The sequence below is a fragment of the Cottoperca gobio genome, chromosome 8, assembly GCF_900634415.1.
Source record: "Cottoperca gobio chromosome 8, fCotGob3.1, whole genome shotgun sequence".
Lineage (NCBI taxonomy): Eukaryota > Metazoa > Chordata > Actinopteri > Perciformes > Bovichtidae > Cottoperca > Cottoperca gobio.
Window position 1 is genome coordinate 1,154,254 of NC_041362.1, and position 13,593 is coordinate 1,167,846.

The following is a 13,593-nucleotide window of genomic DNA, read 5'->3' on the forward strand; positions in this document are numbered from 1 at the left end:
AAAAAGGTCATTACATCTGCCGGTTTATTAGCCAAAGGGAACTGTGTTTGGTTAACTGGAGAATAATTAAGCAGGCGTCTGTCTCAAGCAGCCTGTCTTTTTAAGTAAGGAATATTTCACTATCAAAATGTTCCTGTGGTAAAACTGTAGGAAGGGATTAGAAGAAACAAAAACAACTCAGCGTTAAATGAGCCTGGCAATCCTGATGACACTTAATGAGAACCATATTTGGACTTCACCCATGCAGCCACATTAGAAATAAAATACTCCAGCCAGCCGGTGAAATATTATTTAACACGCCGGTTTTATTTTGAAAATCCCTGCACGTAAGTTCAATCTTCATTTTGCATTATGCTTCAAAATGAAGCGGCTTCTTGTGTATTAAATGCTTTTTTCTTTGGTTCAACCTGTGTTTGTGAGAAGATTGATCTGTCAGGCGATAGTTTATGATATGTGCTGGTCAGATGAAAAGTACAAGGGTGACATTTTCCAGACTCTTCACCATCATTTACCTTAAACTAAATGAGTCGCTCAAATGCTTGTGTGAATTAGCTCATTCAAAAAGAAACAGAGATGCATTTATCTCAAGCGGATGGTTTATGGCTGATGTAGCAGCTGGCTAACTTCTTCCATTAAATTATTTTTCAAAGAATGATTCTCTGAGCAGGAGTTTAGACAGGTTCGCAAATTGTGATACTTTCCATGGCTGCTGCTTAGTGAGCGTTGTTTATTTGGGCGCTAATTTGGCCGGCTTTATTGAGAGGCTCGCCGTGGCACCGTTACAGGCAGAAATATTGTCCCTCATGAGTTGGACATGAGCAGTAAATACACTGCAAAAAGTGAAGCGAACGGGCCATTTGGTCTAATAAAGGAAAGTTCTGCTAATTGGGTGATATGATTCTGCTTGTGTGCCTTGTTTGATTGTCTTATGATCGATCTTTAATGGAGCAAATTACACTCAAATCAAGTCATTAATGAACAGATTGAAATGCACCCTTAACGTGCAGCTTGCTCTTTGTGCTTCACACATTTTTTACCATCTTGTGAATCATTTTATGCATTTTTTGGTATATTTGTAAACTTGGAGATCTCCTCTTGAATTCAAGATAAAGTTTAGTGAGTGTGAACAATGTTTGGCTGCTTAAAGAAAAACAACATCTGTGAGTAAATGAAGTTATATTAACTAAAAATAAATATCTGAACAGACTTGATGCTAATATTTAGAAGTGTTTGTATTTTACACTGATGCTTGAAGAGCATTTCCACATTTGTTTAGTACTTTTTTATTACTAATATACAGATTCTGCTCTTTATGTGTAAGCTCCATGGAAAGATACAAATCAGATCTGGTGATTTGCTTCACCAAATCATTAAATGTGACTTTAAATGAGCAGAAATGTTCCCAGTTACTCGAGACAGACTTGAGAGAAAATAATGTAAAGAAAGTCTGATCTGATCCACGTCAAATAAACGTAGTGGAGGACTTCAGTATAAAGTATCATAAAAGTGCTTTATAATTGTGCCAAAGCACGCGGACGAGCTGTTCCTGGCTTCTGTTCACTTCAGGGAGTGTTGGGTGTTCTGCGAGGCCGCGAGACTCTGAGGTACCTTTGGGTGCTTTGTATTGAAGCTGCAGCAGAAGGATTCTCCAGATGAAAGACTTCAACAATCATTCCCACTGTGTGTCTGATTTAAGGTTGTCTGGAAGACCGACAGGGGGCGTCTCCTCTCCCTGCACCCCCCCCCCCCCCCCACCGCCACCCCTCAGTGCGGTGGAAGAAGGAGGTATTGGGGATCTCCTCCTAGACAACAAACCCACATTCAAAGAGGGGCACGCGAGTTACGTCACGCTCCGTGTGGAGGATATAACGGAGGTTGCGGGTGACGCTCGGAGCTTTTCTGTAGAGGAGACAAGGGGAGCATCATGCCGAGCCCGGCGCGCACGGAGACCGAGGACAGATCTGAGCTCTCACGAAGTTTGTCATAAAAAATAAGTTCTACTGATGCTGAACTTCTTTATATTTCTCTCACGGATTTTCATCATGGGAAACTGTGAATTTTAAGGGACACTCGAGACGCAGGTTTGGATACAGCTCACGCGTAATTGCGCACAATAAAGTGGCCCATTAGCAGCTCCCCGTGCGCACTGATCTCACCACTGGAGCATCTGACATGGATCAGACTCAGCAGTGTGTAGCCATGTATCTGCTCGTGCTCTCCCTCGGACTTCTGATGGACAGGGGGATTTGTCAGCACTACTACCTTCTCCGCCCCATCCCGAGTGACAGTCTGCCGCTTGTGGAATTAAAAGAGGACCCAGACCCCGTCTTCGACCCCAAGGAGCGGGACCTTAACGAGACCGAGCTGAAGAGCGTGCTGGGAGACTTTGACAGCCGCTATTTGTCCGTTTTGCCGCCCGTGGAGGACAAATACGCCGGAAACGATGAGCTCGATGACTCTGAGGTCCAAAAGCCCGGTGGAGTACTGCCGAAAGAAATCAGAGCGCTGGACTTCGACGTCCAGTTCGGCAAGAAGCACAAGCCCAGTAAGAAACTGAAGCGGCGGCTGCAGCAGTGGCTGTGGGCGTACTCGTTCTGCCCGGTCGTGTACACGTGGACCGACCTGGGGAACAGGTTCTGGCCGCGATTCGTGCGGGTGGGCAGCTGTCTCAGCAAAAGGTCGTGTTCGGTTCCGGAGGGGATGGTGTGTAAACCCGCGAACTCGACCCACCTGACGATACTGAGATGGAGATGCGTGCAGAGGAAAGGGGGACTGAAATGCGCGTGGATACCGGTGCAGTACCCGATCATCACAGACTGCAAATGCTCCTGTTCAAGTTAAACACACGAACAAAAAAAGACTCTAAATAATAAATTATAAGCTCATTATTTTTGTGATTCTTTTTTCACGTGCACTACCGAGTGTAGGAATGTATTGTCTGTATATGCGGTGCCATGCAGTTCTATATAGCCCCCTGTACAAAGTCAGTATTATTTGTAACCAGAGCCTACTTTATTTGTGGAGAATATTGGTTATATATTTTGTATTTATGGAGACATGGCGCATAGAGCCACGTAAGGACTTTAAACGTGGAATATTGATACAGCCGTGTATCTGTGACTTGTTTTATCCTGTAAATTAAGGAAATGTGCTATTTATTCTTTATATTCGTACAATAAAACGACACTGAAATGACTTTAAATGCTTGTTTCTCTCTCTCGCTTCTTCCGATCACGTCTTCCCAGCCTGAACCTCCGGATACCTTTAGGTTACCTGCCACAGTGCGCACAAGTTCTCACGCTAACACCATTTTACGCATCACCTACTTTTTACAATCATGCACTTATACTGCACCCGTGGTGTCCAGTTCACTGTATTACAATGTATGTGGTAACTCTAGTAGTTAAAGGAACAAAATACGATTTGGTGATGGACAGCAGGGGTTTGGAAGCATTTCTAAAAATGGATTTATGACACAATAATGTGATATCAGACCACATGTGGTCACTAGTTCTCCCCTGGTTAGCCAACACTATCTTATCACTGTGAAAGTGTCAGTCGTACATCAGAGCCATCACATGCTGATAGAGGAAAGTGATTGAAGGAATCAGCAGCTGCTAACAGCTCTCATATTTTCATCTGCTCAAGCCCTCCTCCCCATTTGCAGCCCAGCAGGAGCGGAGCTGCAGGGAGGAGCTGATGCTCCACATGCCTGTCTTACATCTCTGCAGCCATTAACATAGAATATACTTGAGCTGCTGCTCATTCAAAATAAATCAATGTTAGAAACACAACCTCAATTATACAAAGTCCTGCTGGGAACATGTCAGATAAAAACTCCAGTCACACTTTGAGGAATTCAAACGTAATTGATTTAACGACAAGTGGAAACACCACAACAATAAACACAACAGTGGGAAGAGACGAAGATATCCTCATGAAATAAGATGTTATAGATTAAAGCCAGTAAAATACTAGAATAATAGTCCTGAATTGTATTTAAATAAAGGTGCAGAAGTACCAACATGTACTTAAAGTATTAAACGTAGAAGCATTCAGCAGATATAAATCATTATTATAATTGTGCATAAACAAATGAGCAGCATGTTAGATCAGGTGGAGGCGGAGCTAATTAAACTTCTTATAGCATTGCATCATATTTCATATGTTTTTAATGTTTGTAAAGTATTAATCTGCACAGTAACTATCTATCTATAGCTGTCAAAGAAATATAGTAATGTAGTTTTTACACAACTTAATTATTCATTTAGTTACTTTATACTATTTAAAAACTTACCAAATAATATATAAAACAGTTCAAATGAGTTCCAGCTGCGACATTAAAATACAGTTTAAACTGTATTAATGATATTCATAATAACAATACATGCATTTTGCATTTGGCTTCTAATACTTTTACTTACGAGATGTGAATATTTGCTGCACCGCCGTGTAATCTGTGATTGCTTCACATTTGGCCGGCGGGTTCCTTCTCATTTTACCACCACATAATATCCATTTTCTACTGACTCTGATGATTCCAGTTAATCTCTTCAACTCTTCAACTCCTTCCTTCAAGTTTCTTTATAAATGTTGAAGAACATTAAAAGCATGTGGTGGCGTATTCTTTCTACCGGCTGCACCATCTCATCAAAAAGGAAATATTGTTGTTATTTTAATCAGCGTTTCTTTGGGATCTTCCCCAGAATTCAAAGTTCTGCGTGTTTAGACAAAGTTGGCCGACGGACGAGCGTTTGTAAAGATGGAGTCGTGAAGACTTTAAGAAGTAAAACAAATAACAGTTTTCAATAAATGACTTGCTGTAATGGTCTGAGTTTTGTGGGGCTGCTTCTCTCTCACACTGACTAAAGGCCCCCCCTCCCTGTGCGCTGCCTCCGTGGGGTAGACAGTGGGGCACCAGAAAGCCTGTGTTTTGTTTCACTTGTGTTTAGTCCGTAATGATGCTCCTTAGCCTCAGAGCCGGCTCCGCACGTACACAAGCGGCAGACAAATCCCTGTACTTGTCACCGGATAGCAACGTAAAGGGCGATGATCTCCACAATACGGCTTAAACAAACAATAATAAAGAGCCTTTGATGTGTGTGTGTGTGTGTGTGTGTGTGTGTGTGTTGGACTGTGCAGTGTTTGACGGTGATCCTCTCGTCTTTGCATGATGCTGTTTGTCCTGTTGCACAAAGCTCGTGATGGTCAGGCTCCACAGTTGACAAGGCGCTGTGGACATCCACCTATTTCAGGTTTTGTGTGTCACAGTCGGGCGTTAAAGGATTAAAAGCAGCTGCCACACATCAGACACACTCTTCTTCTTTTTATTACTTTCTATTATATTTCAATCTGATTTAGTTTATTATCTTAGCGTCCTGACGAGTGAATTTCCATTTCCCCCTGTCAGCTCGCTGTAAACATTTCAACATCTCTTATTTTACCACAAAGTCAAATGTCCTCACGCTTCTTTGTCACACCTGAGAAACAAAAGTTCTCCAAGTTTCTCTCGCTCCCTTCTCCTGCAGTAAGCGCAGGCAGAGTGCTGACACCAGTCGGATGATTTGTGTGTGTAGTAATACGTGTTGACAGAGCGCTCGGTGCCTGCTAATACCAGCTGCAGACTGCAGGATGCAGGGCTGCTAATGCCCTTCGTCACTTCTGAGCTGGCTCTCAGCGTCGCCGCTCAGCGAGGCGCTCAGCGGGCTCGGCTGTCCGCAGATCTTTTGCAGTCTGAAATACCCAACAATGTAATGCTTTTTTTCCCACCAGTCATCCATTAACGTAATGATCTCTTTGGGAATGGGCTCCTTTTATTGCCTCTCTACTCCCTCCCTCCCTTAATCAACTTCTTTTCTTCTATGGAGATATTCTGAAGCCAAAACCTTGCTGCTGATTAAACTCTCCTCATCAAAGCAAACTTCTCCTTCTTAGTTTTTCCAACAATATCAAACACAAGTCGTTCATTTTTCATTACAGATTACACAATTAGTTTGAATAACTTCTCCTGGCTCATTAATAGGCCAAAAGGTCGCCTTCGTGGCACCTTCATTAAGAACACAACAACAAGCCGAGCACGCCAGCGGAGGTTGTAGAAGTCAAACTGCGGAGGGATGTTTATACAAATAATACTCTTGGACCACAACTCTGTAATAAAATGATACACGAGGTGATTAAAGCGGAAACATACCTTTTGATCTTCACAACGCTGGTGGCTCAGAGAGTTTTGATTTGTCGTTTAAACTTAAAAAGACGGGAGAAAACTTAGTGACATTTGAAGACATATTATTTAAATATACGTCATTTGGAAAGAATATTTTTATCTACTGTTTTAGGGTTAGATACAGAGCGTTATTACCCACTCTTAAATCATTTATCCTCTGTTGTTTTCTTTTAAAATGCTCTTTATGTTACTGTTGGACCTGAAACTCATGTTGTTTCAGGTCAACAAAGTTCTTCAGACCTGAGACGAGGGAATGAAACCTTTTCGATTCGTTTTTTTTAAATCGGTGAATTGAGATCTTTCGGACCTATTTTAACTTTGCATTTAATTAGTATGTCAGTGAAGACAAACCCTGCTTTAATGACCGGAGTGATTTGTCTGCGTACATCTGTCAATATGATCAAATATGAAGTAGCTGCTGTCCAGCTGTGGCTGCAGCAGAGGCCTCTGGGAAACATCGCTGAATGAAGGCAGGTGTTGGCTCCCGGTGGAACAGGGAACAGCTGTTTCTGTAGTTCACACAGCTCACATATGAACCTGACGCCTCAAGTTTTCCTCCAATATTTTAGTTTATTGTCCAAAAAGACCTGACGGTGTTGCTATCAGCGAACACCACTGGCTCGTTTAATAACGAGGTTACATCCGCCATTTTGTTAGATCTGGTATCGAGAACATATTGGCATAAGTATATTTGATCTACTCTTTAAATTCCTGCTGAATCATTATCTAGAAGCACTTTTTAAAGTTTTGCCGGATTGTGATTGTTTTTCGGCGATCTGTATCTGCTAACTGAGCTAGCCATCATGCTAGCTCTCTGAGGCTAACGTGTTGCTAATACAACTTTCTGTTAACTGAGTTTCTTTCTTTCTTACTAACTCTTGTGGACTTGATATGTATAATAGATTAAATACTGTGTTATACGTTCTATGAGGAGGGGCTTTCTCACCGCGCAGTAACTCCTGGAGGTAACCGCCTCTCGGGGGCCAGGACGCTTTTTTAAAGAGGCGTTGCTTTTTGGGGGAATGCACTTGCAGGTTGTCAGCTTTAATGCTGATCTTACGCTGATGATACTTCTGCAGCTTTTCCACAGCGTGGTACGACTCGACTTAAATCACTTCCGGTACCAGGTCCTTCTCTTGTCGCATGAAACTGTCCTTTTAACGGCAACCAAACACGTCTGAACCGCCATTTGTACAAATTATTTGATAGATTACTCGATAATGGAAATGCAGCAATGCAATGTTAGTAGAGCGCCGTCCAGTGTGTATTGTAGTTGTACTCAAAGTATCATATCACATCTTTTATACCACCCACCTGATTCTTGTCATTCAAGTAAGTGCAGGAATACATAAAAGGGTCTCGGTATACTTCATCCAGTGATTGTCAGATCCTCCTTACACAATTAAATTTGTCCTTTTTCAAATGTACAAACACGTGCTGGAAAAGCCTTCAAGGAGAAACTGCGTGAAAGTATTTTCCGTTATCCCCATTTTTTTTTTACCCCACCTTTGAAATTGGCCGTTTGAAACAGCTTTAAGCACTTTAACGTCACACAAACTTTCAAACATACTCAGGCCTTAAGAAATCCTTTTTAATTTCAGGATCTGCAACAAGAACTTGTTCTGTGGCTTTAATTTGTACTAAACCCCATAAATATCTGGTAAAACCTTTTATAGGTTAGACTGCTAACGAACCACGTTGGTGGAGGTTTATCTTTCAATTCATACCTTGGCCTTAGTATTCTACTTATGTCTTCTATCTTCACTATGTTGTTCCATTTAGAATAAAATAAAAGTATGAATGTAATTTGTTAAATGAGGTTACAGAAATCAGTGAGCACTGATTATGAGAAGCGTTTATCACCGCCCGCCTGAGCGGTTTGTTGGTGTGCAGTCCTGTGAAAGGCAGACACGTCCTGTCAAAAGTTTTATTTGTTTGGTAAAGGATGCTGTTTGGCATGCGGCCCAGTTCATTGTGCTCTCCCACACATCAGATAATTGGAGGCTTTTGAAATATCCTCTCTGCTGCTGCTGCTGCTCCTCGTCCATGGTCACGATGTTCAAAAACCGAGATGCGTGGCAAGGTTGATGTTGATTTTTCCAGCATTTTTTGTCCGCTGTAAATTTCATCGAGCTGGGTTTGATGACTTGTGGGGAGTGATCCTGCTGTTTGATGTCCACAGCTCGTTAATCCAAACCTCATCTGGAATGCAAGGTCAGACCCTACTTTGATGTGCACGGGCCAGCGCTGCCAAGTCCACAGAGTCGAGAGGGCACTGTTCGTTTACGAAAGATCAGGAACTGTAGCAACCCTGACACATTTTGGCTTTTGTCCATCAACTACTGTGAGGATGAGGTCTGGTTTGTTAAAGGGGGCCTCTTAGCTCTCCCGCAGCTGAAAGCGCACACAAGAACATTTTCCTGAGAAGCTATATCAAATACAAATCTTTTCCCCAAACACACGGGGTAATCGGAGGAATGTGTGCAACTTTCATGTTTTCCTCAGGGAGCCACCAATGCAGTTAATAAGACTCCTACGATAACGCAGAATAAATAAGCGACATATTAGCGGGTATTAACCTACTGCTTCCATTTGTTCTCACCGTGATTGAACAGCGTTACTTTGCCATCCTTGAACCACATGAAAAACAAGCAATAATTAACAGTTTTTTCATTTTGGCTGAAGAGTTCTAGCAAGACCTCAAAACCCTTTTTGTATCTTTGGTTCAACTTCCTTGGAAACGGAGAGAAACAGCGTGTTTGTTATGTAAAATAAAGCAACAACGGCCCCCACTTTGCACCCAGCACAGGAATTCACTGCAATTAACTCTTGAGCGTCACATGTAAATATGAAGGTTCGGGGCTCCGCAGGCCGGCACTCACTCACACACAGGGGATCCTGGGTCTTTGTTCTCCCGGGGCTTTGGCTGGACGCCACACTGCCTCAGTTGGCGGCACCTTGCTATAATTTTCTCACAATGGCTGGCGTGTGAGCCGTCCATCATTTCTCTCCCGTGTCTCCCTGTTTCTCCCAAGCACCCCCTCCGCTGGCACCTCTCAAGCCTCAAGCATATTCAGGTTTATCCGTTCCCGAGGGCCATCATCGTCCTGTCATCTTGCACAACTACGGAAGCCATTTTAGGATGTTTATTAATCTCCTCTACTCTGTGGTTTGATCGTCTCTTTAGGTCTGTGAGGTTCTCAGAGGTACTTCAGGATCTCTGCAGGTCAACCCCTTTTTGATTTAGCCTCTCACGTACAATAACTTCAGAGAGTAATACGAAGAGTGCTGCTCTGGTTCCTAAAATACCATTCCATATTCACTTGATACCAATTTTTCATTCTCTACTGTAAGTAATAAAGGAAAAAAACAAACAAATAAAAACAATATTAGGAAGGAAGAAACATGAAAAGCAACCAAACAGCCTGGAGGAAGCTGGGAGCTTTATGAGGGCCATTGTAGGTAATAAATTAAGAGATTCAAGTGGAAAATCTTACCAGAAGAAACTCTTTTGTGACGTCAGGAATCCTCTGAGATTAAAGTCTCGAATCTACAAGAAAAAAACAAGTTTTATTTGGTCAAGGAACCGCATCGCTTCACTTTACATTGTTGGATTGACCTCTAGATCTGTAACGAGTCTCAAGGTCTTCGTCCTCGGCCAGAGGTTTTGGTTCTGGGTGGTTCGGGACAATTCTCAATTCTTGGGATTGACCTGCTTCAACACTCTCCAAGGTTCAACTACATGAAGGTAGAATTGCTTATTATGTGGGAGCTTGATAAAATCACTACAGGTAAACTCTGCATCCTATAAGCAGGAGTCCTGCTCTGGTAGCATGGACGCTGTATGAAGCACTCAAGCATTCAGGAAAGTGTTTCCTTGTCTGCATGGGCCTTTTGCTTGTGTGCATATCACCCAGTGGGGCTTTCCTGACCCAGCTGAGGTCATGATTTCTACTATGATCTATGTGATCTGATGATCACGATGTCTCTGCTTGCTACTAAACCTCATGATACTGACAGTCTATTGTCCACCAGTGAGGGACAACAAGCCAATTCTGTGCTTATTGCCGCAAAAAGTGAGACGGTCAAAGAGAAATGTCAGAACACAAGACCTCGTCTGCGAAGACTTCTCTCATACAGGTTTCACCATGTGGTCGTCACGGAGTACGAAAGACAACCTGAGAATCACTGAGGACGACAGTATTGGCAGCCTTTCTTAAACGCAGAGTTACCAAAAGTTAGTACTACATAAAGGTTATCAGGAGCAAAGCCCTCTGGCAGCAGAAACTGAGACTAAAACAACCTCATGTCTCCATCCTGATGACAGAACACCCTCATTAACACGCCTGTGGGTTGCTGATATAATTGCATTCTGTCAAGGTGCTGCACAAACATGTCACGTAAATACTGTATGTTCCATGGGCAGGACTGCAGCCGACTTCAGGCATAATCCCAGATTTCAGCGGTGAGATATATGTTGCAACGATATATTCATTGTGTATATATCTCACTTGTTGAATAAGAAAACTGCCTGACAAGCATCTCGCATTTCACCTGAAGGGTTAGATACTTGTCACGAAATAGTTCAAGCACGTCACTCCTCCTAAAACCACAAATTGCCGTTTTTAGCTTCGTGTTTGTGTAGGATTTAAACCAACAAGATACAACACGTTAATTAGCAAGCTTTAGTTGTTGGTAAGATTAGTTTTTACTTTGAAGACAGCCAGGCTAACTGTTGCCCCATGTTTCCAGGCTTTATGCTAAACTAAGCTAATCTCCTCGCATCTCCAGCTTCGTGCTTACACAGACTTGTGAGTGGTGCAAATGTTCTCATCCAACTCACGTCCGTTTGCCCGGTTAGTACGGTTCCTTTGGGCTGGTGTGAAAGCTGTCGATCAAACTCTGATGCAGGACAAACAACCGAACAGATGCCGCTTACAAAAGGTGGTCCCACGGTTCGTTTATGGTGGAAAAGATATGTTAGATATGTGATTTTAGCATGATTTCAAAAACTAAACTATGAAATCTGTTCAGGAAGAGATCTTCTAATTGATCTGTATAAGGTCATGTAAGGTCATTTGGTAACCAAGGTCTATTTACCCTGATTAAAGGTTTAATATGTAACATTTCTGCACTGAAAACCTCTAAATCTATATTATATAATGTGTTGTGTTGTATATATGTTGTGGTTGTGGATAATTCGGCTCGCAGTAAAAACCTCCTGAACGTCAGGATCTTAAGTTATCAGAGAGTTGAGCAAATGTTAGCGGTTAGCTCGCAGCCCCTCTGCCCAGTGTCCACCGGGGAAACACTCATTTTTAGCGTTAATTTGCTTCATTCAGTGTTTTTACCGGCTTTACTCACCAGGTGTGTTTGTTTTGGAGAGGTTGAGACCTCTGCGGATAATTCTGCTTCCCGAACGATGGACACTGGAAGGAATCCTAACTGGGAGAAGCTGATGCAATGACAAACTCCCATGGTCCCACACTGCTTCACGACGCCACCAAACACCATCTTTTGTTATTGTTTTGATTGAGAGACACCGAGCTTAATGGGACAAGAACTGTTAGAACTGCAGTGCGTGCACTTTGTCAGTTGATTAAGTCCATTAAAAGTGTGACAGTGATCCCTCAGTAATCAGCTCTGAGTCATGACTGTAGTCTCTTCGTCCTGTCTCTGCCTGTTGGCCATTATTCATAAGATGCGGTTGATTTGAAAGCTAAAATACTAATGATCAGTAATTTCTTAGAAATCTCCTTATGACACCAACTAACATAAATACACATCAGAGGCATAAACGTCTGTCAGTCACCGGGATACTTAGATAAATCATTAAAGCATTTTGCTTTGCATTCATACACATTTACAGATGTCAGGTACCTATTCTTTGGGAGCAAAGCAGCTGCTGCCTGAACGGAGAGAGAAGAAGAAGAAGAGCTTATAAAAGAGAGGAACAGATATATCACCATGGAGTGGAAAGAAGTGCTGCTGGTCTGGAAAGTTGGTTTCCACTTCAGTTTGATTCAGTGTGAAGTGTTTAAGACACAAATGTGGTTTTTGGGGAGATGGATGGGAAAGCCAGGCTTTTTCCGTGGAGACGGACACCTCTCTGTATTCGGATCTATAATGAACTCTCCGTAGTAATTGCCGTTGAGTCTTGAAGCTTGTTTTGGTTTTCTGACACGGACTGGAAGCCATCAGTTTTGAGTTTTCCTTGAAGGAATATTAATGACAGCTGCTGAACAGTGCGTGACTGCATTGAGATATTTCTGGGGGTATCTGCCATCTAGTGGTACAGATGTGTGCAGATGTTTTCCACAGCTGCCTGTCTCAGGGGTGATGGATGCAGACTGCTGTGGTCCATGATTAACACGAATATTAGCGCAGGACTTTAGCTAAGCTTTTATACGATATGTTTAGATACGAGACGAACTCTGAGGATTTCACAGGTAAATCGAGAGTTTGATCCTCCGACAAATGTCACATTTATCAATATTAAAGTACACGTTAAAACAACTTTCAAACATTTCAGATCGTATGTTTTCTCCTTTACTGCGGTTATTAGTCCAGTTTAAGAAGGACAGGAAAGTGGGAGAGAGAGGGGATGACACTATCAACACTTGTGCTTTGTTACAGAGAAGAGACCATTTGTATTACGTGTTATTAAGAGAATGACTGTTCTTATAACGCACATACTGAGCAAAGCACATTAAGATCCTAATTCATGCACAAACACTTCCTTACTTACCTTTATTAAGCAGTGATTAGGCGGTTATTAAGAGAAACCTCTAAGTTAATAGCCTAGTCGTAGAATATGTTCATGCACCATGTAATGAGTGCTTTATATTGACTAATAAAGAGGCAACATGCTACTAATAAGCATGCTAATAGGAAGTAGTGATTGGTTAATACTATGCATGTCTGTGTGTGATACTTCTGCACTAAATGACTTGCAGTGATGAAAGCTGAAAGTCTCGCCTCTCATATTCTGAGGTCATCGGCATGTTAATGGCTGCTTTATTACCATAGCATGTTAACCTGAAGCGCAGCTCGCAGCCTCGGAAGAAGCCGAGGAGCTGCACGAAAATGATTACAGCGCAATTATATCAGCCACTCTGGTGCGACTCCTCACTGCCCAGCTGTCTGCCGCCTGCTGCCAAGAAATGGATTAGTTTCACTGCTCCTCTAATAAGACTGTTACACCAACAGCGTGAGCTCAAGTAAATAAATGAAAGCTGCAGATAAGAGGGGACAGAAATAGATTAATAATGTCACATTGCAACGTGTGTCTTCATGCAGTCGTGGAAAACCTGCAGAAGCAAGCGGATATTCTCATTATCTCTTGAATGAGCAGCCAGAAGACTCACGAC

General features: G+C 42.4%; 1 protein-coding gene across 1 annotated transcript; it reads left to right on the forward strand.

Moving 5' to 3' along the window:
• The first annotated feature begins 1,753 nt into the window (after window positions 1–1,753).
• On the forward strand, window positions 1,754–3,191 carry nog1 (noggin 1). Its single transcript, XM_029438074.1, has one exon. The coding sequence runs from the start codon at window positions 2,173–2,175 to the stop codon at window positions 2,839–2,841; it is 669 nt and encodes a 222-aa protein (XP_029293934.1). The 5' UTR covers window positions 1,754–2,172; the 3' UTR covers window positions 2,842–3,191.
• The last annotated feature ends 10,402 nt before the right edge of the window (window positions 3,192–13,593 follow it).

Excerpts from the sequence above, each read along its gene's own strand:
- nog1 (XM_029438074.1), top strand. The coding sequence starts at position 2,173 with ATGGATCAGACTCAGCAGTGTGTAGCCATGTATCTGCTCGTGCTCTCC.